Source organism: Bos mutus, chromosome X (assembly GCF_027580195.1).
Source record: "Bos mutus isolate GX-2022 chromosome X, NWIPB_WYAK_1.1, whole genome shotgun sequence".
Taxonomy (NCBI): Eukaryota; Metazoa; Chordata; class Mammalia; order Artiodactyla; family Bovidae; genus Bos; species Bos mutus.
Genome location: NC_091646.1, coordinates 126,208,589 through 126,230,052, shown reverse-complemented (window position 1 = coordinate 126,230,052; position 21,464 = coordinate 126,208,589). Strand labels below are relative to the sequence as shown.

The following is a 21,464-nucleotide window of genomic DNA, read 5'->3' as shown; positions in this document are numbered from 1 at the left end:
GCCTACATACCATCACTGAGTTAAGAATGGTTTTATATATATTAAATGGCTGGAGAAAAAAAAATCAGTAATATTTCATAACAACTGAAAATAATATGAATTTGAGATTTCAGTGTCCATAAAAAAGGAGTTTAACAGAGTCACACCTTACTCATTTATGTATTGTTTACAGTTGCTTTCTTGTTATAACAGTAGAGTTGAGTAGGTGTGACAGACGATTATGACCTGGAAACTTAAAAAATACAGGGGCAAAAAAACAACCAAAAAAAAAAACCTAAAAAAAGAAAAGAAAACAACAAACCAAAGTCAGAACCAAACTGCAATTAATAAAATTCACACTGGGCAAAGTCCCTAGATTCTTCATTCTTAACTGCAAACAAACAAAACAAACAAACAACACAAAATAACCCCCACCCCTATTCTTAGTATACTGAGATTTTAATAAAACTAAAATCATCATTCACCCATAATTTACCTGAACTGTTTCCAAAATCCTCTGGGGACATAGTATTGTAGCCGGGAAGCAGCTAAATGACCAAAGATAACCTGAAGGTGTCTCAGAACACCAATATTGTACTCTTTCCTATCTTCTGTTTTATTTAATGCTGGTTTGTCTTCAAATTGATGAGGGTATCCAAATACATCATCTCGGGGGTCAACATTACTCTGAAGGTCAAAAAATATCACTGATGACCTAATTTAACTTTAAAAGTATAGTGAAATAAGTTGAGACAAATACAAATAAATAAGTAATGATTTGTATTATTTTATATTGAGTATCTAAAGCACATAACATTCATCTTGTAATATTAGTGCTTGGCCCCCAAACTCACAGATGGACTAACATTAAAAAAAAAAAAAAAAAACCACATTAAAAACCATAATATCCACCAAAGATAGTATAAGAGACAAAGATTTGAATAGAATGGACTGGCGATAGGTGAGTGCTTTATATAAAAACCTTTGGGGATATATGTTACTTGTCTTTCTAAGATTCAGTTTTTTCTTGTGAGATAATATGTTCTTTACAGATTATATGAGATAAATTATGTGATATGGTCTGAATTACTAATACTTAATTAGTATTAATACTTAAGTACTTAAGAGTACGTTTGGCTGAAACAGAGACAGAGTCCTAAAGGTCTTTATCATTCTACAAAGAATTCAGTTGTTTTACAGAGAGCTGAGTATTTTTTTATACTCTTTGCTCCAAGTTTGAGGCTTATGACATAAAAGTAAACACCCAGTTTCTGCCCTTGTAAAGCTCACAGCCTAGGAAAAGAAACTAGTAAGCAGAAAGCTAACCATTCTGCAAGGCTGATACACATAAAGTACAGGGATCAAATAAGAAAGGTAAATATCTCATTTGAGATTCTACTATTTTTTCTGCCTTATTTTCTTCTTGGGTATATGACTAGCTATCTCTTATGCTCAACTTGGCATCCTAGCAGTAACATGGGATATAGAACTAGATATTTAAAATCCCAATTTTCTTTCAAAGACTGGTTATTAAGCAAGTATTGGTCTGTGCACCCCATATGGTGATTCTAAGAAATGTAAACCTAAGCAGATCCTAATTATTAACCAGATCTGAGAAGAGTAAAGTAAGTTATATGTTTCAGAATATCTCTTAAGTGATGGACCACTTCTTGAGAGCCAAACTATTCTTGGCAAGAAAAGGCTAGAAACACAGGAATGAGGAAAAGAGCATTCACTACGTTTAGAATATTCTATTTCTAGAAACTTATTTAAAGGAAAAAGTGAAAGACTTAAAAAACAAAAACAAAAAACCCACTGTTTCTACATAAATATCACCAAAACTCCTTTACTTATATTCTTATGAACTGTATCTTAGTTTCATTTACTCTGATCAACCACTAAAACCTAACGTTTCTATTACTCCATTCTGTATTGCATACTCTCCATATGTAGCCTTATTATCTATTTCTGTTACCTAATCCTTAGCTTGATTTAAAGTAGCAGACCAATTTGTTTCTTTATGAGAAAAAGTCATTATCTAACAAAATATTTAAACTATCTTAAGAATAATCAGATTATAAAATGGTAAGTGAAATCAATAAAATGAAATAATGTATTTTAAAAGTTATAGAATGAAAACATAATCTCATTATTTTAGATGAAAATATTGATCACTTTACAATTTATACTTACCAAGGCTCACAAGACATGATTACATTAACTGCTGCTTTAAAAAAACAAACAGAAATGTGTAATAAAGATTATCAACTGCAGCTTAAAGTCTATTACATAAATGAGAACTATAATGTGCCAAAGACAGTAGATCAGATATTCTTGTTCTATCAAATGCAGTTTAAACTAATCCTATGTACAACATTCTAAGAGAGAAAAATAGTATCTAGTATGAAGATGTTAACAACAAAGGAAACAAACTGTAATTAAAACTTACTTCACTGTCCTGCTTCTCATCACCAAACATATCATCATCAATATCACTACCTGTGCCTTCAATTGCAAGAATACTATTCCTGATGGAAGGAATCATGTATAACTGCTGGATCACAGAATTCATATAACAAGTAGCACCAGCATTTTTGAGTCCCACAAATCCTTTTGGTGGGCGGGGTCCAACAGGTGGTAGATATTCCCACTCCGTAAGTGCTTCACAAGCTAAAAGAAAAAAAAAGATGTTCATACTATGAAAATAATGATTCTGTCCACTGGTAGCACTGTTGCACTACAAATTAAAATTTGCAAGAATTCCATTACCATCGTAACAAAAGTATATTAAGAGACTACATGATTTTCGTAATATGTGCCACTATATAGTGCTGAGTTGCTTTCAGGATCTTAAATTGAGAAACATCACAATTTCATGTCAAGAACAGTAATTTCAAAAATTAAAAAAAAAAAAAGGCAATAAAAAGTACTACAATTTTCAACGCTCCTGGTGGGACTTTAAAACGAAAACGAGAAAGCCACCATGCAAAAAGTCTGGCAGCTCTCTATGGAATTACAAATGATTCTGTAATTTTACTCCACGATGTCTATTTAAGAGAAATGAAAATACATATCCACATAAAATGTGCACATGGATGTTCAGAGCAGCATTCTTCATAACAGCAAAAAACCGGATAAAAGTATCTTCATGTCATCCACTGATAAGTGGATAACTTACTATATATACATAGTAACAAAAAGGAACACCGGCTGACATATACTACTGTGCTCTAGAACTGAAGCAAGTCGTAAGTATTTATGACACATTGAGAATAAGCCTGTTTATAAGGAAAACTATTTGAACCACCTATGCCAGCAAATGTGGAAAACTCAGCAGTGGCCACAGGACTGGATAAGGTCAGTTTTCATTCCAATCCCAAAGAAAGGCAATGCCAAAGAATGCTCAAACTACCGCACAATTGCACTCGTCTCACACACTAGTAAAGTAATGCTCAATATTCTCCAAGCCAGGCTTCAACAGTACATGAACCGTGAACTTCCTGATGTTCAAGCTGGTTTTAGAAAAGGCAGAGGAACCTGAGATCAAATTGCCAACATCCACTAGATCATGGAAAAAGCAAGAGAGTTCCAGAAAAATATCTATTTCTGCTTTTTTGACTATGCCAAAGCCTTTGACTATGTGGATCACAATAGACTGTGGAAAATTCTGAAAGAGATGGGAAAAGCAGACCACCTGACCTGCCCCTTGAGAAACCTATATGCAGGTCAGGAAGCAACAGTTAGAACTGGACATGGAACAACAGACTGGTTCCAAATAGGAAACGGAGTACGTCAAGGCTGTATATTGTCACCCTGCTTATTTAACTTCTGTGCAGAGTACATCATGAGAAACGCTGGGCTGGAAGAAGCACAAGCTAGAATCAAGATTGCAGGAGAAATATCAATAACTTCAGATATGCAGATGACACCATCCTTATGGCATAAAGTGAAGAGGAACTAAAAAGCCTCTTGAAAAGTCTAAGTGGAGAGTGAAAAAATTAGCTTAAAGCTCAACATTCAGAAAACTAGGATCATGGCATCCGGTCCCATCACTTCATGGGAAATAGACGGGGAAACAGTGGAAACAATGGCAGACTTTATTTTTGGGGGCTCCAAAATCACTGCAGATGGTGACTGCAGCCATGAAATTAAAAGATGCTTACTCCTTGGAAGAAAAGTTATGACCAACGTAGATAGCATATTGAAAAGCAGAGACATTACTTTGCCAACAAAGGTCTGTCTAGTCAAGGCTATGGTTTTTCCAGTCGTCATATATGGATGTGAGAGTTGGACTGACTGTGAAGAAAGCTGAGCGTCAAAGAATTGATGCTTTTGAACTGTGGTGCTGCAGAAAACTTGAGAGTCCCTTGGACTGCAAGGAGATCCAACTAGTCCTTTCTGAAGGAGTCAACCCTGGGATTTCTTTGGAAGGAATGATGCTAAAGCTGAAACTCCAATATTTTGGCCACCTCATGCGAAGAGATGACTCATTGGAACTCTTCCAATGAGATCCAAGACTCTGATGCTGGGAGGGATTGGGGGCAGGAGGAGAAGGGGACGACAGAGGATGAGATGCCTGGATGGCATCAATAACTCGATGGACATGAGTCTTGAGTGAACTCCAGGAGTTGGTGATGGAAAGGGAGGCCTGGTGTGCTGCGATTCATGGGGTCGCAAAGAGTCGGACACAACTGAGTGACTGAACTGAACTGAAGGCTGTGGTGGGAGGGATAGAGAAGCTGCAGATGATGAATGACTACAAAAGGTCATAAAAATTCTTTGGGGGATAATGGAAAAATGTCATGAAATTAGATCAGGTGATAGTTGCAAAACACTAAAAATAGATGAAAAAAATCAATGCAACTGAAATTATATCCCAATAAAGTCATTCAAAACAAAAAAAACAAACAACAAAAGAAACCCAACAAAAACCATGTGACTATATATATACATATATTTAAAATTTCACTTTTAATTCCCTATTTTATAATTAAATTATAAAGTAATTAATTACATGTTAGTGACTTAGGATCATATGAGTTTCAAGTCATAGTTCCACATCACAAAAACTTTAAACTTCAAGTGAAGGTTTCCTTCCTTATACAGTGATGAAGGAAAAGTAAAAATTGCTTTGGCTACACTCAAATTTAATTTTGAGAAGTAAACAAGAGTATACTTGAAAGGTCTGTGAGAAATGTAAAATACTTTATAACCCTTGCCACTTCTCATATAACCAAAAACAACCATCAATCACTAACCTGGAGATGGATTAGATAAACTATTGTTGTTGTTGTTGTTCAGCTGCTCAGTCATGTCAAGTTCTGCAACTCCATGAAGTGCAGCACACAAAGCTTCTCTGTCCTTCACTATCTCCCAAAGTTTGCTCAAACTCATGTCCATTCCCTTGGTGATGCTACCTAACCACCTCATCCTCTGGCACCTTTCTCCTCCTGCCCTCAATCTTTCCCAGCAACAGGGTGTTTTCCAAATGAGTCTGCTCTTTGTATCAAGTGGGTCTTTTAATTTCATACCATGTGCAGTGATTTCAGACCCCATGAAAATAAAGCTTGTCACTTTTTATCTTCCCCCTTCTATTTGCCATAAAGTGATGGGAGACCAGATGCTATGATGCTACTTTTTTGAATATTGAGTTTTGAGCCAATTTTTATACCCTCCTCTTTCACCATCCAGAGTTTTAGTTCCTCTTTGCTTTTTGCCTAATTTTCTTGAAGAAATCTGTAGTCGTTCCCACTCTATTGTTTTCCTTTATTTCTTTACATTGTTCACTTAAATAGGTTTTCCTACCTTGTTGCTATTTTTTGGAACCCTGCATTCAGACAGGTGTCTTTCCTTTTCTCCTTTGCCTTTCAATCTACTTTTTTCTCAGTTATAAGTAATTTATACTGTACTGCAAACTATATGGCCAATAACTGAATTACATATACCTTTATTATGTCAGCATAAATAAAGGTATATTATGCTGACATAATAAAGGCATGCCATATTATACTAAGTCCAAAATTTAAATAAAACAAAGGATGTGTGTACAGTATATTTATTGCCTTTTATGACAAAATGAAACAAATTAACATAAAGGCTATCCACAGTTACAACCTACATATGCAGACAATGTCTGAACCAGGATTGTGTACCAAGTTAGTGTTTAAGTTCAGTTCAGTTCAGTTCAGTTGCTCAGTCGTGTCCGACTCTTTGCGAACCCATGAATCGCAGCACGCCAGGCCTCCCTGTCCATCACCAACTCCCGGAGTTCACTCAAGACTCACGTCCATCAAGTCAGTGATGCCATCCAGCCATCTCATCCTCTGTCGTCCCCTTCTCCGCCTGCCCGCAATTCCTCTCAGGATCAGAGTCTTTTCCAATGAGTCAACTCTTCGCATCAGGTGGCCAAAGTACTGGAGTTTCAGCTTTAGCATCATTCCTTCCAAAGAAATCCCAGGGCTGATCTCCTTCAGAATGGACTAGTTGGATCTCCTTGCAGTCCAAGGGACTCTCAAGAGTCTTCTCCAACACCACAGTTCAAAAGAATCAATTTTTCAGCACTCAGCTTTCTTCACAGTTCAACTCTCACATCCATACATGACCACTGGAAAAACCACAGCCTTGACTAGACGGACCTTTATTGGCAAAGTAATGTCTCTGCTTTTCAATATGCTGTCTACGTTGGTCATAATTTTCCTTCCAAGGAGTAAGCGTCCTTTAATTGCATGGCTGCAGTCACCATCTGCAGTGATTCTGGAGCCCCCAAATACAAAGTCAGCCAGTGTTTCCACTGTCTCCCCATCTGTTTGCCAGAAAGTGACGGGACTGGATGCCATGATCTTCATTTTGTGAATGTTGAGCGTTAAGCTAACCTTTTCACTCTCCTGTTTCACTTTCATCAAGTGGCTCTTTAGTTCTTCACTTTCTGCCATAATGGTATCATCTGCATATCTGAGGTTATTGATATTTCTCCCGGCAATCTTGATTCCAGCTTGTGCTTCTTCCAGCCCAGCGTTTCTCATGATGTACTCTGCACAGAAGTTAAATAAGCAGGGTGACAATATACACCCTTGACGTACTCCGTTTCCTATTTGGAACCAGTCTGTTGTTCCATGTCCAGTTCTAACTGTTGCTTCCTGACCTGCATATAGGTTTCTCAAGGGGCAGGTCAGGTGGTCTGCTTTTCCCATCTCTTTCAGAATTTTCCACAGTTTATTGTGATCCACATAGTCAAAGGCTTTGGCATCGTCAAAAAAGCAGAAATAGATATTTTTCTGGAACTCTCTTGCTTTTTCCATGATCTAGTGGATGTTGGCAATTTGATCTCTGGTTCCTCTGCCTTTTCTAAAACCAGCTTGAACATCTGGAAGTTCACCGTTCATGTATTGTTGAAGCCTGGCTTGGAGAATTTTAAGCATTACTTTACTAATGTGTGAGATGAGTGCAATTAGCGGCTGTGCACAGAGCGCAGCCAAGAGGAGCAACCCCACGTCCAAGGTCAGGGGCAGCGGCCAAGAGTGCCAGGAGCGACGGTGCAGGAACAGCCGAGAAGAGCTACCCCACATCCGAGGTCAGAGGCGGCAGCTGAGAGCGCCAGGCTGCGACAGCGCAGAAGCAGCTGAGAGGAGCTACCCCAGGTCCGAGGTCAGGGCCTAGGCCGGGAAGAGCTTCCCTGCTCCGAGGCCAAAGGCAGCAGCTGGGAGGAGCTACCTCATGTCCAAGGAGCGGTGGCTGACCGGGCACAGATGGGCCTTGAGGAGCTATTCCATGTCAAGGTCAGGAGGGGCAGCAGTGAGGAGATACCCCTCGTCCAAGGTAAGGAGCAGCAGATGCGCTTTGCTGGAGCAGCCATGAAGAGATACCCCATGTCCAAGGTAAGAGAAACCCAAGTAGGACAGTAGGTGTTGCAAGAGGGCATCAGAGGGCAGACACACTGAAACCATATTCACAGAAAACTAGTCAATCTAATCACACTAGGACCACAGCCTTGTCTAACTCAATGAACTAAGCCATGCCCGTGGGGCACCCAAGACGGGCGGGTCATGGTGCAGAGCTCTGATAGAATGTGGTCCACTGGAGAAGGGACTGGCAAACCACTTCAGTATTCTTGCCTTGAGAACCCCATGAACAGTATGAAAAGGCAAAATGATAGGATACTGAAAAGAAGAACTTCCCAGGTCAGTAGGTGCCCAAAATGCTACTGCAGATCAGTGGAGAAATAATTCCAGAAGGAATGAAGGGATGGAGCCAAAGCAAAAACAATACCCAGTTGTGGATGTGACTAGTGATAGAAGCAAGGTCCCATGTTGTAAAGAGCAGTATTGCATAGGAACCTGCAATGTCAGGTTCATGAATCAAGACAAATTGGAAGTGGTCAAACAGGAGATGGCAAGAGTGAATGTTGACATTCTAGGAATCAGCGAACTAAAATGGACTAGAATGGGTGAATTTAACTCAGATGACCATTATATCTACTACTGCAAGCAGGAATCCCTTAGAAGAAATGGAGTAGCCATATTGGTCAACAAAAGGGTTCAAAATGCAGTACTTGGATGCAGTCCCAAAAATGACAGAATGATCTCTGTTTCCAAGGCAAATCATTCAATATCACAGTAATCCAAGTCTACACCCCAACCAGTAACGCTGAAGAAGCTGAAGTTGAACGGTTCTATGAAGACCCTTTAGAACTAACACCCAAAAAAGATGTCCTTTTCATTATAGGGGACTGGAATGCAAAAGTAGGAAGCCAAGAAACACCTGGAGCAACAGGCAAATTCGGCCTTGGAATACGGAATGAAGTAGGGCAAAGACTAATAGTTTTAACAAGAAATGCACTGGTCATAGCAAACACCCTCTTCCAACAATACAAGAGAAGACTCTACACATGGACATCACCAGATGGTCAACACCGAAATCAGACTGATTATATTCTTTGTGGCAAAAGATGGAGAAGCTCCATACAGTCAAGAAAACAAGACAGGGAGCTGACTGTGGCTCAGATCATGAACTCCTTATTGCCAAATTCAGACTGAAATTGAATAAAGTAGGCAAAACCACTAGACCATTCAGGTATGACCTAAATCAAATCCCTTATGATTATACAGTGGAAGTGAGAAATAGATCTAAGGTACTAGATCTGATAGATAGAGTGCCTGATGAACTATGGTCAGAGGTTCGTGACATTGTACAGGAGACAGGGATTAAGACCATCCCCATGGAAAACAAATGCAAAAAAAGCAAAATGGCTGTCTGAGGAGGCCTTACAAATAGCTGAGAAAAGAAGAGAAGCAAAAAGCAAAGGAGAAAAGGAAAGATATAAGCATCTGAATGCAGAGTTCCTAAGAATAGCAAGAAGAGATAAGAAAGCCTTCCTCGGCTATCAATGCAAAGAAATAGAGGAAAACAGAACGGGAAAGACTAGCAATCTCTTAAAGAAAATTAGAGATACCCAGGGAACATTTCATGCGAAGACAGGCTCAATAAAGGACAGAAATGGTATGGACCTAACAGAAGCAAAAGGTATTAAGAAGAGGTGGCAGGAATACACGGAAGAAATATACAAAAAAGATCTTCACGATCAAGATAATCATGATGGTGTGATCACTCACCTAGAGCCAGTGAAGTCAAGTGGGCCTTAGAGAGCATCACTACGAACAAAGTTAGTGGAGGTGATGGAATTCCAGTTGAGCTATTTCAAATCCTGAAAGACGATGTTGTAAAAGTGCTGCACTCAATATGCCAGCAAATTTGGAAAACTCAGCAGTGGCTACAGGACTGGAAAAGGTCAGTTTTCATTCCAATCCCAAAGAAAGGCAATGCCAAAGTTAATGTTCAGTGCATATAATGAATAATATAGTCATTAAATTCTTAAGCTAAGTAAGTTTTCTAGAATCACCTCTTTATGTAGATTCTACAGTATAATAAGTTCAGTAAGAAACTCCTAAAATGTGACTGAAAACTTATTTACATTCTGGAAGTATAAGAAAGATAATTTCAGATGCAGTTAAGAGATGCTGTATATTACTTTGCCATATCTTGACTTTCTCTAATTCAAGAACTAAAGAAACTTTTGATGAAACTGAAAAGACGAAAGTGAAAACACTGCCTTAAAACTCAACATTCAAAAAACCAAGATCATGGCATCTGGTCCCATCACTTCATGGCAAATAGATGGGGGAAAAGTGGAAACGGTGAGAGACTTTATTTTCTTGGACTCCAAAATCACTGCAGATGGTGACTGCAGCCATGAAATTAAAAGACGCTTGCTCCTTGGAAAAAAACTATGACAAACTGCAACATCATATTAAAAAGCAGAGATATTAGTTTGCTGACAAAGGTCCATATAGTCAAAGCTATGGTTTTCCAGTGGTCATGTATGGATATGACAGTTGGAATATAAAGAAAGCTGAGCACTGAAGAATTGATGATTTTGAACTGTGGTGTTGGAGAAGTCTAGTGAGAGTTCTTTAGACTGCAAGGAGCTCAAACTACTCAACCCTAAAGGAAATCCATTCTTAAAATTCACTTGAAGGACTGATGTTAAAGCTCTAATACTTTGGCCATCAGATGGGAGACGAGGACGACAGAAGTTGAGATGGTTGGATGGCATCACCGATTCAATGGGTATGAACGTGAGCAGGCTCTGGGAGTTGATAATGGACAGGGAGGCCTGGCGTGCTGCAGTCCATGGTGTCACAAAGAGTCAGATACAGCTCAACTGAACTGATTTTCTTAACATTAGATTTTATGACCATATTTTCTGTTATTTTAACTTACTCTCCATTTTTTGAGTTTCACTTCTTTATAGGTCTAAAGAAAATGTCCTCCTTTATGAGACAGATATCCACATTAACTGAGAACAAAATAATAAACACTAAAATAAAATCTTCTTACGTCAGGCAACTTTCTTAAAACTCAGATCAAAATAACTGAAGCTTGAAAAAAATCTTTCCAATGAATCTATTTTAGGTTTTAAGTACAAGTCTGGGATATCAAATCTGGCTTATTAGTCTGGCCTTTGGATTTCATTTCATATATGATGAAAGAAAGCATTCTTTCAAGTTACCTGATCAATTACCAGAAGACATCTAAAGTACATTTGGAAATTTTTCTGTATAAAGTCTCTGTGCTCATAATGGTCTTTGTGTATGATTATTGAAATCATTATACTAAAATGATAGCTAAAACAATCTAAAAGTTGCTAAAAATACAATCATAAGTTAAATGTTTCCTAAAAGAAAAAACCCAGTATTTTAAACATGGAAATATTACTAACCAAAAGAAACAGTTTTTGAAGTTAAAATACTTACTAGTTATTGCTGTTCCTATGTAATACATTTCAGTCAAACAGTCTACTATCTGTTTGAGATTCTTTACACAGCCAACAGCTAATGCTACAAGTAGTTCAAACCCAGCATTGATGGTAGCTGGTGAACTACAGACTGGGATAGCCTGTTCAGCTGGTAGTTCTCCATTTCTCATACACTGCAGGTAAACTTTGGAGGCAGGAAAGATGAAATCATCTATTAATTCCTGAAGAGTTGAAAGAAAACAGATCATAAATTGTTTGTAATATTTACTTTATGAAAAAGTATCCCTTGGAAGGAAAAGAGTCTTATTATTTGATACAATCAAATGTCTCATCTCAAATACAATTTTGGAGTTTCAAATAAAATAAAATTCTATTTTAAAAACAGAGTCTAATTAATATACTCACTTTTTTTGATATTAAGCTTTTTTTAAACATTGACTATTAAGAAAAATATATTCTAAATAAATATATTTTAATTAAATATGAACTGAAACTAAAGCACTTTGACTAAAAATGAAATACATGACACTCTTTTCCTTAAATTGTAAGGGATAACTGAAAAAACTCATGGAATAAATATCAAAAAAAATAAAGTCTTGTAAAATAAAAGTTTTCACTTTCAAAGTTGATCAAATAAAAATTCAGATTTACTAAATAGCAAAGTCAATTAATACTGATTGTTAATTTTCTAAAACACTTCATCTGAGCTTTTTCTGAACTCAAGATTACTGGGTTGACCAAATAGTTTGTTCACTGCTTCCCATAAGCTGGCTCTAATAGCTCTCAGCTGTCCTTAACTTCATTTGAAACAACTGTTAGACTATACTGTGACAGCTATCATTTAAGTGTGTATTGAAAAAAAAATCAAAATTAGCAATTTTTAACTTAGTCATATTAATGCTGAAGATGGAGGAAAACATTTTCATCGTATTATGCTTTATTCTTTCAAGAAAGGTAAAAACTCAACTGAAATGCAAAAAATGATTCATGCAGTGTATGGAGAAGATGCTGTAACTGATCAAACAAGTTAAAAGTGGTTAAGTTTTGTGGAGATTTCTCACTGAATGATGATCCACCATTGGGTAGACCAGGTGAAGTTGACAGTGATCAAATCAAGACACTGGAACAACATCCTACCACCCAATAGATAACTGACATACTTAAAATGTCCAAATCAAGTGCTGAAAATCATTTGCACCAGTATGGTATGTTAACTGCCGTGATGTTTTCATTTCACATAAGTTAAGAAAAAAAAAAAATCCCTTCTTGATCCATTTCCATTAGTTTCTTAAAGGAAAACATTTTGTTTTTAAAACAAATTGTGATAGTGATGAAAACGGTATACACAGTACAGTAACGTGGAACCAAAGAGATTATGGAGCAAGTGAAGTGAATTACCACCAATCTCACCAAAGGCTGGTCTTCAACCAAAAGTGATGTTGTGTATATGATGGGACTGGAAAGGAGTCCTCTATTATAAACTCCTTTCAGAAAAAAATCAAATGATTAATTCCAGTAAGTACTGCTTCCAATCAGACCAACTGGAAGCAGCACTAAATGAAAAGTGTCCTGAATTAGTGAACAGAAAAAGTATAACCTTCCATCAGGATAATATAAGACTGTACATTTCTTTGATCATCAGGCAAAAACTTTTACAGCTTGACTGGGAAATTCTGATTTATCCACTGTAATCACCAGATACTGCATCTTTGGATTTCCATTTATTTCAATCTTTACAAATCTCTTAATGGAGAAAATTTCAATTCCCTGAAGACTGGAAAAGGCCCCTGGAAGAGTTCTTTGCTCAAAAAGATAAAACATTTTGGGGAAGATGGATTTACGGAGTTGCCTGAAAAATGGCAGAAGTTAGTGGAACAGAACAATGGATACATTGTTTGATAAAGTTCTTCACGAAAATGAGAAATACATCTTATTTTTACTTTTAAAAAAGAGAATATTTTGGCTGACTCAACACTTAAAAATTACTGTAACCTTCACAGAGATGGCAACCACTCCAGTATTCATGCCTGGAAAATCCTATGGATTGAGGAGCCCGGTAGGCTACAATCCATGGGGTCGCAAAGAGTTGGACACGACTGAGTGACTTCTGTGTGTTCTGTGTGTCACAGAGATAAAAGTTTTTCTAAAGTAAATAATTAACAAAAAAAGGTCAAGATACCTTAGAGACGAAACAGTATAGAAATCACACAGATCTGCTAACAACATTCAAAAGTTCAAAATAACTTCTTACTACTAAAATGTAGAACTTACTTTAACAAGATTAGCGCCTCCTCTTTCACAACCAATATGATACTTTTTCTCAGGTGTTTGAAAGGCCAGTAACTCTTTTGTTACCCCAAGGTGGCCTTCCAAGATAGGCTCTTCAATACCTGTTTCACCTCTACTTTTAACATTATCCTGTCAAAGGAAAAATATAACAGATCTGACTTAAAGAAAAGAAGGACAAAAAAGAGCAGTATAAAAGAGAATTGGAGGAGAGTGATATCTCAGATAATGCTGCCAAACTTGTTCATTCAAGTATTTCTTATTTCTTCCATATAACTATATATTAAATAGTAAATGAAAGCAATTTTGTCCCAACAGGACAGACACGGTCTTGAGATATTTCTGGTTTTCTGGGATGAAACAGGAATTACTAAAGAACTAACTACTGATTAGAACCCAGGAATACTGCTCATTATATTTCAATACATAACACAGCTCCTCAAAACCAGAATACTTCATTCAAAATTTTAATGGTACCAAGGTGAAGAAGCTAGAAAAGTTTTCAGAGAATGCTAATCTAGAGGAAAAACACTTAACAAATTTCAGAAATATATTCTCATAGAGCTCTGTAAATATAAAAAGCAGGCAATGATGAAACGTAAGTATTAATCAGACATTTTTTATTAAAAAATTTTAACTTTTATTAACTACGATAAAAAAAAGTAGCAAATGATGAAATGTAAGTATTAATCAGACATTTTTTATTAAAAACATTTTAAAGTACTTTTATTAATTATGATGATAATTTGGAGAAAAAAAATTTTAATAACAAACTGGAGCACTCTAAGCCCCAATTATGAAGTAAAACATTTATACAAATATATCTGTATGTTGCTTCTATCAGTCATGAGTTATTTATCAATGAAAGTATATATTTTGTTTTATTACCTTGAAGGGTTTTTCTTTTTTTTGGCTTAACATTACTCAAAACTATAAACCCTTTTTCAAAAAGAAAAAAATTTAACAGTCAAGTAATAAACTGAACAGGCTCTTCAGGTGGCTCAGTGGTAAACAATCCGCCTGCAATGCATGAGCCATGCACTCAGTGCTGGGTTGGGAACATCCCCTGGAGGAAGAAATGGCAATCCAATCCAGTATTCTGGCTGAGAAATCCCAAGGACAGAGGAGCCTGGAGGGCTACACAGTCCCATGGGATCCCAAGAGTCAAGATACAACTTAGCAATTAAACAACAACAGTAAACGGAACAACTTACCCTAATTCTTTTGAGCCAGTCAATTTCATTGTTGAGAAGAACTTCAGCATTGGGCACATTAATATTATTGTTGAAAGCATAATTAAGAAGGTGCCGAAGAAGACTGAAATAGTCACCTGAATGTTTACCTCTCTCTCTTGCTGTGCTCTGAAATACAGTAATTGAAATAACATGAATTAACAAGTCCATGCTCAAAAGTAATTTTAACTTTTTAAAAAAGCCCAGAGAACTTTTAAGTTAAGGGGAAAAATCTAGTATTAATGGCATAAAAAAGATCTCTGATTTCTATTTTTCAAGTAAGATCGAGTATTTTTCCCTTAAGTATTTATAAAAAGCAAATAAAAACCAATGTATAACCAGTAAAGAAAACAACAAGGAAGACTGACTATTTGATTCATTAAACATAATAAATTAAAAAAAATCTAAAACCACAATTTCCTTAATGTTCCTTAAAGAATAAATCATACTAGTAAGTCTATTAAAAAATGACTTACCCCCAAAATGGTAAAGAGCAAAGTAATGAGGAAAAGCAGAGGTCTGTGTCCCATGCAACATCTGGTGCACATTAAAAAAAACTGTTCCTGTGCCAACTGACGAACAATTCTGAAATAAAAAGTCTATTTAATGTGTTGCTGTCATTAATAAAATTGACATTAATTATTTCAACACTGGTTTATCCTTAACAAGGAAAATAAATTGATAGTAAAATTACAAGACAATTCACCATTAGCACTAAAAAAAAAAAAAAATCAGTTATTTTTCATGAAGTACCTCACATTACACCCAAATAGGCTGGAAATTATTGAGTTAAAATTTCTTTTTCACTTTTATTTCATTTTTTATTATTCTCGTGTTTTACATTTTAAATTTTTATCAGACTACAGTTGATTTCAATGTTGTTAGTTTCTGCTGTACTGCACAATGGGTAACTAATATCTCTTAATACATGATTTCAGAATCTTCATAGAGAACAAACAGATGAAACAACATATGTCTAAATTTGCAGGATATCTTTCAAACCTCTCTTGGAACAACACATATACCCTAAAAGATACAAGATGCCATGTTCAGTTCAGTTGCTCAGTTGCGTCCAACTCTGTGACCCCATGAATTGCAGCATGCCAGGCCTCCTTGTCCATCACCAACTCCCGGAGTTCACTCAAACTCATGTCCATCGAGTTGGTGATGCCATCCAGCCATCTCATCCTCTGTCGTCCCCTTCTCCTCCTATCCCCAATCCCTCCTTGTTGCTCAGTCACTAAGTCACGTCTGACTGTGTGATGCCATGGACATCTTTTCAATGAACAGTGCTTTCAAGCAAACAACCTGGTAATTGTGAGACTACAAGCACTGTCAAACTGTGGAGAAACACAAATGTGGGGACCTACCCCATGCTTTTCCACCTGCAATGCAGGAGACCAGGGTTCAATTCCTAGGCTGGGAAGATCCCTTGGAGAAGGGAACAGCTAACCACTACAGTATTTTTGCCTGGAGAATCCCATGGACAGAAGAGCCTAGCGGGTTATAGTCCATGGGGTAGCAAAGAGTCAGATGCAACTGACTGACTTTCACCTTCACTCCATGTTTTACTAAATGACAAACTCAGGGAGAGAGGTCTGGTAATTTATACTTTAAATACCAATCCCAAAGATTCTGATAGAAGTTTGAGGACCATTAAAACATTATATTGTATAACATTAATATTAATCTATTTGAGAAGTATTAACAACTCAAACTTTGGAGAAGGAGATGGCAACCCACTCCAGTATTCTTGCCTGGAGAATCCCACGGACAGAAGAGACTGGGGGGCTACAGTCCACAGGGTTGCAAAGAGTCAGACATGACTGAGCGACTTCGCTCAACATCTCAAACTTACCTGAATAATTCAGATCTACAAGTAACGTTAATTCACAGACAGTTGCATAAACTGGTAATGCTTAAAACTACAGCGTGTTTTGCTCTGAGAACGTGTTCAAATGGCACAACCTTCCCTTACTAGCATAAATAATAAACTCAATTATGTTTCTTAATTTCATAGAACAGTAATCTTTCTAAATTTTGACCAAGGCAGGTTCTTTCAAGCTTTGTTGACCAGAGTCCTGACATCAGAACAGAGCCAAATACATGTTGGATGTTAGTGAGTGAACACTATAATATGGATAAATACCATATTTCTGTCTTATGCTAGCTGCTAAAGCTCTGAAATAAATTTATGTTTATTTGCTACTACAGGTGGGCAGGTGCTTTACCACTGAGCCACCAGGGAATACAACTGCCCACTAATCCTATTTAACAATTTAAGTGCAAAACTTCTGCGAACACCGACCATAATCCTGAAGAAACCACACTCTGGTTTGTGTATGGAGAACTGCTGTGTTAGGAGAAGCAATCCAAAAGTTCAGTTCTCCTCTTCCTCTCTTCATTACTCTAAAAAGTTGTATGATGTTTCATTCACTGACACTATCACAGGAGTATAAACAAGTAATGGAGGAGGAAGAAGAAGAAAAATAATAAATGGTTCAAATTAAGTGTATCTGAAGTCAGGTTACTGGCCTGACTTCAATTCACATAAATTGCCCCAATATAAGCTGAGGCAATTTCTGAACCTTTAAAAGTCCCTTTGATTTACAAAAACAGCAACAGGAGTTTAAAAAACTTCCAAATAGTACTTAAAATGTTGCACATGTATAGATTTCTTCACAATTTTCTGCACAGGTGACTAAATACTTTTAACAAATTTTCAAAGGTGTTTCACAATGCATTGCTCAAGCTCACTTAAAAAACAGGTATAGAAGAGGACATGGAAAAATGGAAAACTCTGTACATTGCTGGTAAGCCTACACTGTAACTCCTGGTGGAGCCTGAAAAAGCTGAAGGATTCCTACATGACCTAAGAGATCCAGTCCAAATTACAAACTGAATTACAAAAGAACTGAAAATGCGAACTCAAACCAGTTTCTACTTCACAACAATAGTCACAGCAGTACTATTCACAACAGTCAAAAAAGAAACAACTGAAGTGTTCACCAAAAGGTGAATGCAAAAACAAAAATACAATACATATATAGAATGAAATATTATTCAGCATTAAAAATAAAGAAAATTCCTTAACATGCTACATGTTTGAACCTTGAGATTATGCTAAGTCAAACAAGTGAAAACCCAAAAGGACCAATAATATGTAATTTCATTTATATGAGGTACTGACAATAGATCAATACAAAGACACAGAATGCAAATTAGAGATAAACAGGGGCAGAGAGATTTGGGAATGGGAGTTAAGTACTGTTTAAAAAATATGTTTGGGATAGTGAAAAATTCAGGAATTAGTGGTAATTGCCTAACACTGTAATTACTCTTAATGTTATTCACATGAAGTTGTTAAACTCTCAGTTTTTAGTTATAAATAACTATATGTTTGTATTCAGTAGCTCAATAGTGTCCAATTTTTTGCAAGCCCATGGGTTATAGCCTGCCAGGCTCTTCTGTCCATGAGATTTCCCAGGCAAGAATATTGGAGTAGGTAGCCATTTCCTCCTCCAAGGGATCTTCCCAACCCAGGGATCAAACCTATATCTCCTTTATCTCCTACACTGCCCACAGAATCTTCACCATTGAGCTACCAGAGATGTAACTGTATGTTAGTACTTTACGCAACTGAAAACTATGAAAGAAAAAAATCAACATGGGAACTTTCCAGAGATGAAAACATATTCAGCTTACATGAAATACATAAAAAAATGTTTCCAAAATATCAAAATGCTACAAAGACAAGAAAAATGCTCCCTTATTTGACTTCTGAGATTTTGATCAAAATTAACTCATGTCTGCTTAAAGAATAAGGTCAGTCTTCTTTCAGATCAACAAAAACAATCACTTACTTGCTGGGACAATGCAATAATAAGTCAATGATAAATGTCTGCCAAGCTTTTTCTTTATTAAGTGTATCCAGGGCTGTTGGAACTAGAGCAAAACATAAAGTCATCACTTCCAATGCTTCACAGCAAACCTGTTCATCTTCCACATCTAGTTCATGGCTTGGACTGCTGGTCTGTAAAATGATGAGGAGTGAACTACTGGTGATACACTGAAGAAAACTTTCAAAATCTTCTAGTTAGTATTTAACACTATATCCACTAAAGACCGTTTGTCTTTAGTCTCTTTACCTGTAGCTTTTGAGACTCTTTAGAATATATCCCAAAATGGATTAAAGGAACATGTTTAATAAAAGCTAAGTATTGCTTCCTTGTCCTTCTGGATATGAGTTGTGTATTTCTGCACTTATCGTGATGCCTTTCTAAAGAGTAACTCTGGCACTGTACTTGAAATGTTGATTAGTTTTATTTTATAGCTTTATCTACAATGCCATTTTATTAAAGAAGCAATTAGCTTACACAAATGTTGAAGGTTATAAAAGACTTTTCTAATGTAAAATATACTTGCCTGTAGTTAAATTTTATGTTTCCACATCAAAAAATAAAATCAATATAGTATATGCCTAGAATGGACCAGTCATTTAAACATCCAAAATGAGGAGCCTTACAATTCCAATATCCACTCTCTCCTCTGAACTATACGTAAGTGACTACTTCAGACAAGTAAACAGAAAATCTAGGAGCAAAACAGTCTCATTTCTGCGAATAATTTGTTTTATCAAATGAGGAAGAGGGATAATACTGAAACAGTAAAAATTGTTGTTACACCCGAATGCTATAAAATAATCAAGTAAAATATCTGAATGTCATGAGTCCACAAAGTCATAGAAAGCACAATAATTAAAGAAAATTGGAAAAAGCAAATTCTTTACAGCTTAACTATATTCAACTCAATGAGACATCAGGAAAAAAAAATTTTAGAAGAAAGCTGCCTTACAGTGAGATCCATAAGTAGTTTATTTTCAAAGTAAAAATTTTCATATTCTCATCCTAATTACAGAATTTTATTTTAAACCATTAGATACACAAGTGACTTCATCTTCAAAGAGGGCAGACAAGATGAAAATTCAGTCATGTGCAAAATTAACATTCACATAAAGGAATACATCTCCGTAATGACTCTTACCGTCTCGTAAATTTTAGTGATTTCTTCATTAGGGCTAAATACTAGCTCTAATGTCCCACATCCTGATGCCCAGGTGATTTTCTGTATAGCTCTAATAACACAAATATCAGGCATATATCTTGAAGCCTGAAAGAAAACAAATAATCAGTAGTGCTGACTCCAGTAGAGTGAAATAATCAGAAAACAAAAATTTCTTTTTAGAAAACAAAAATGTCATTATTGTGAAAGTAGTAGGATAAAAAGCTCTATATAAAGTAACTATGCCTCCTTCTTCTGACAGTCTATGTTTTCTTTAAGCTCCAAAGTAGATAAAGTCTGGCAGATGCAAATTATTACATATAAGATGAATAAACATTCACAAGGATTATGTTTAATATCCTGTGATAAACCATGATGGAAAAAAAAATGTGAAAAAGAATACATACACATACATGCATAACTCAATCACTTTGCTGTATGGCAAAAATTAACACAACACTGTAGATCAACTATACTTCAATAATGTTTAAGAAATTAAAAAATGAACAAAATAAAAACAAAGTAAGTTTTGGTCTCATTTTTCTGTATCTTCAAATGAAGTCTGAGTATGCATGCTGATGAAGCAAAAATATGCTTCTCAGCTATAACGACAATATAGACTTCAGGTTAAGATCTAATCTAGCTGAAACATTGTTCACGAGACTTTACAAACACAGCAACCAAATTACCCAGCCATTCCAACCCTGTAAGCCATTTCCAACCCAGAAATGAGAAAACATACGCCCAAGAAGCACTTGTGACATTCATTTCAATAGTAAAGAAAACTAGGAATAACACAAATGTTCATTAGCAGAACACATAGAAAGACAATAAAATGTGGTTTTACTCAAAATGAATTCACTACTGACACATAATTTCACAATCATGCTGATTAAAATAAGCCAGACACAAGAGTATATAAAATGATTCATGTAAACTTTTAAAACATGACAATTTTACAGTGACAAAAACCAACAATAAATGACTAGGTTCAGTAGGAAAGAACTGTTGGGACTAACGGAAATATTCTGTTTCTTGACTGCATAATTAAACATTATGTCAAAACTCAGTCTATATTTTACTTTGATCTAGTTTATTCAATATAAATTACACTCAAAAAATCCTATTCAAAGGTTTTTTAAAGTACTTTATAAAGTATTAATATTAATACATATTAAATTTTACTAAATTTTAGCTAAAGTAAGAGAATCTAATGTGAAAAATCTCAGAGTATTCAACCTCAAATTGTAATATTTATGAGTAGAGTAGAAACTGTGTCAAGAACAACAAAAAAGTAATCCATCCACGATCCCAGAACTTTCAAAGTTTGATACTAACCTCTTCAGATATTTGTTGAGCAAGCCGTATTGATACATTTCTAAGAATACACTCAGATAATGGGTTAGGAATGCTCTGAAGAGCATTTTGTAGCACCACTGCTTGATCATGAGTAACTTGGTTAATCTGAAAAAAAAAAAAATTTAACCTTTTTACTTGGAGTAAAAACTTGTATATAACTAAACTTCAAAAATTTGTACACCAAAAAATTCATCCATACACTCCTTATCCATCATCTCTATCATACTTTCACTTAT

At 36.0% G+C, this 21,464-nt stretch overlaps 1 protein-coding gene across 2 annotated transcripts in view; it reads right to left on the bottom strand.

The window, feature by feature from the left end:
* The window catches only part of LOC138986328 (ubiquitin carboxyl-terminal hydrolase 9X-like), a 149,723-nt gene that overhangs the window by 31,701 nt on the left and 96,558 nt on the right, over window positions 1-21,464 (bottom strand). For both annotated transcript variants that reach the window (XM_070365477.1, XM_070365478.1), the window contains exons 24-32: window positions 21,208-21,333; window positions 19,852-19,977; window positions 18,672-18,841; window positions 15,285-15,393; window positions 14,791-14,937; window positions 13,562-13,708; window positions 11,289-11,511; window positions 2,429-2,649; window positions 476-666 (exon numbers count right to left, since the gene is read on the bottom strand). In XM_070365477.1, the coding sequence (XP_070221578.1) occupies window positions 476-666; window positions 2,429-2,649; window positions 11,289-11,511; window positions 13,562-13,708; window positions 14,791-14,937; window positions 15,285-15,393; window positions 18,672-18,841; window positions 19,852-19,977; window positions 21,208-21,333 (1,460 nt within the window). The remainder of the gene's footprint in view (window positions 1-475; window positions 667-2,428; window positions 2,650-11,288; window positions 11,512-13,561; window positions 13,709-14,790; window positions 14,938-15,284; window positions 15,394-18,671; window positions 18,842-19,851; window positions 19,978-21,207; window positions 21,334-21,464) is intronic.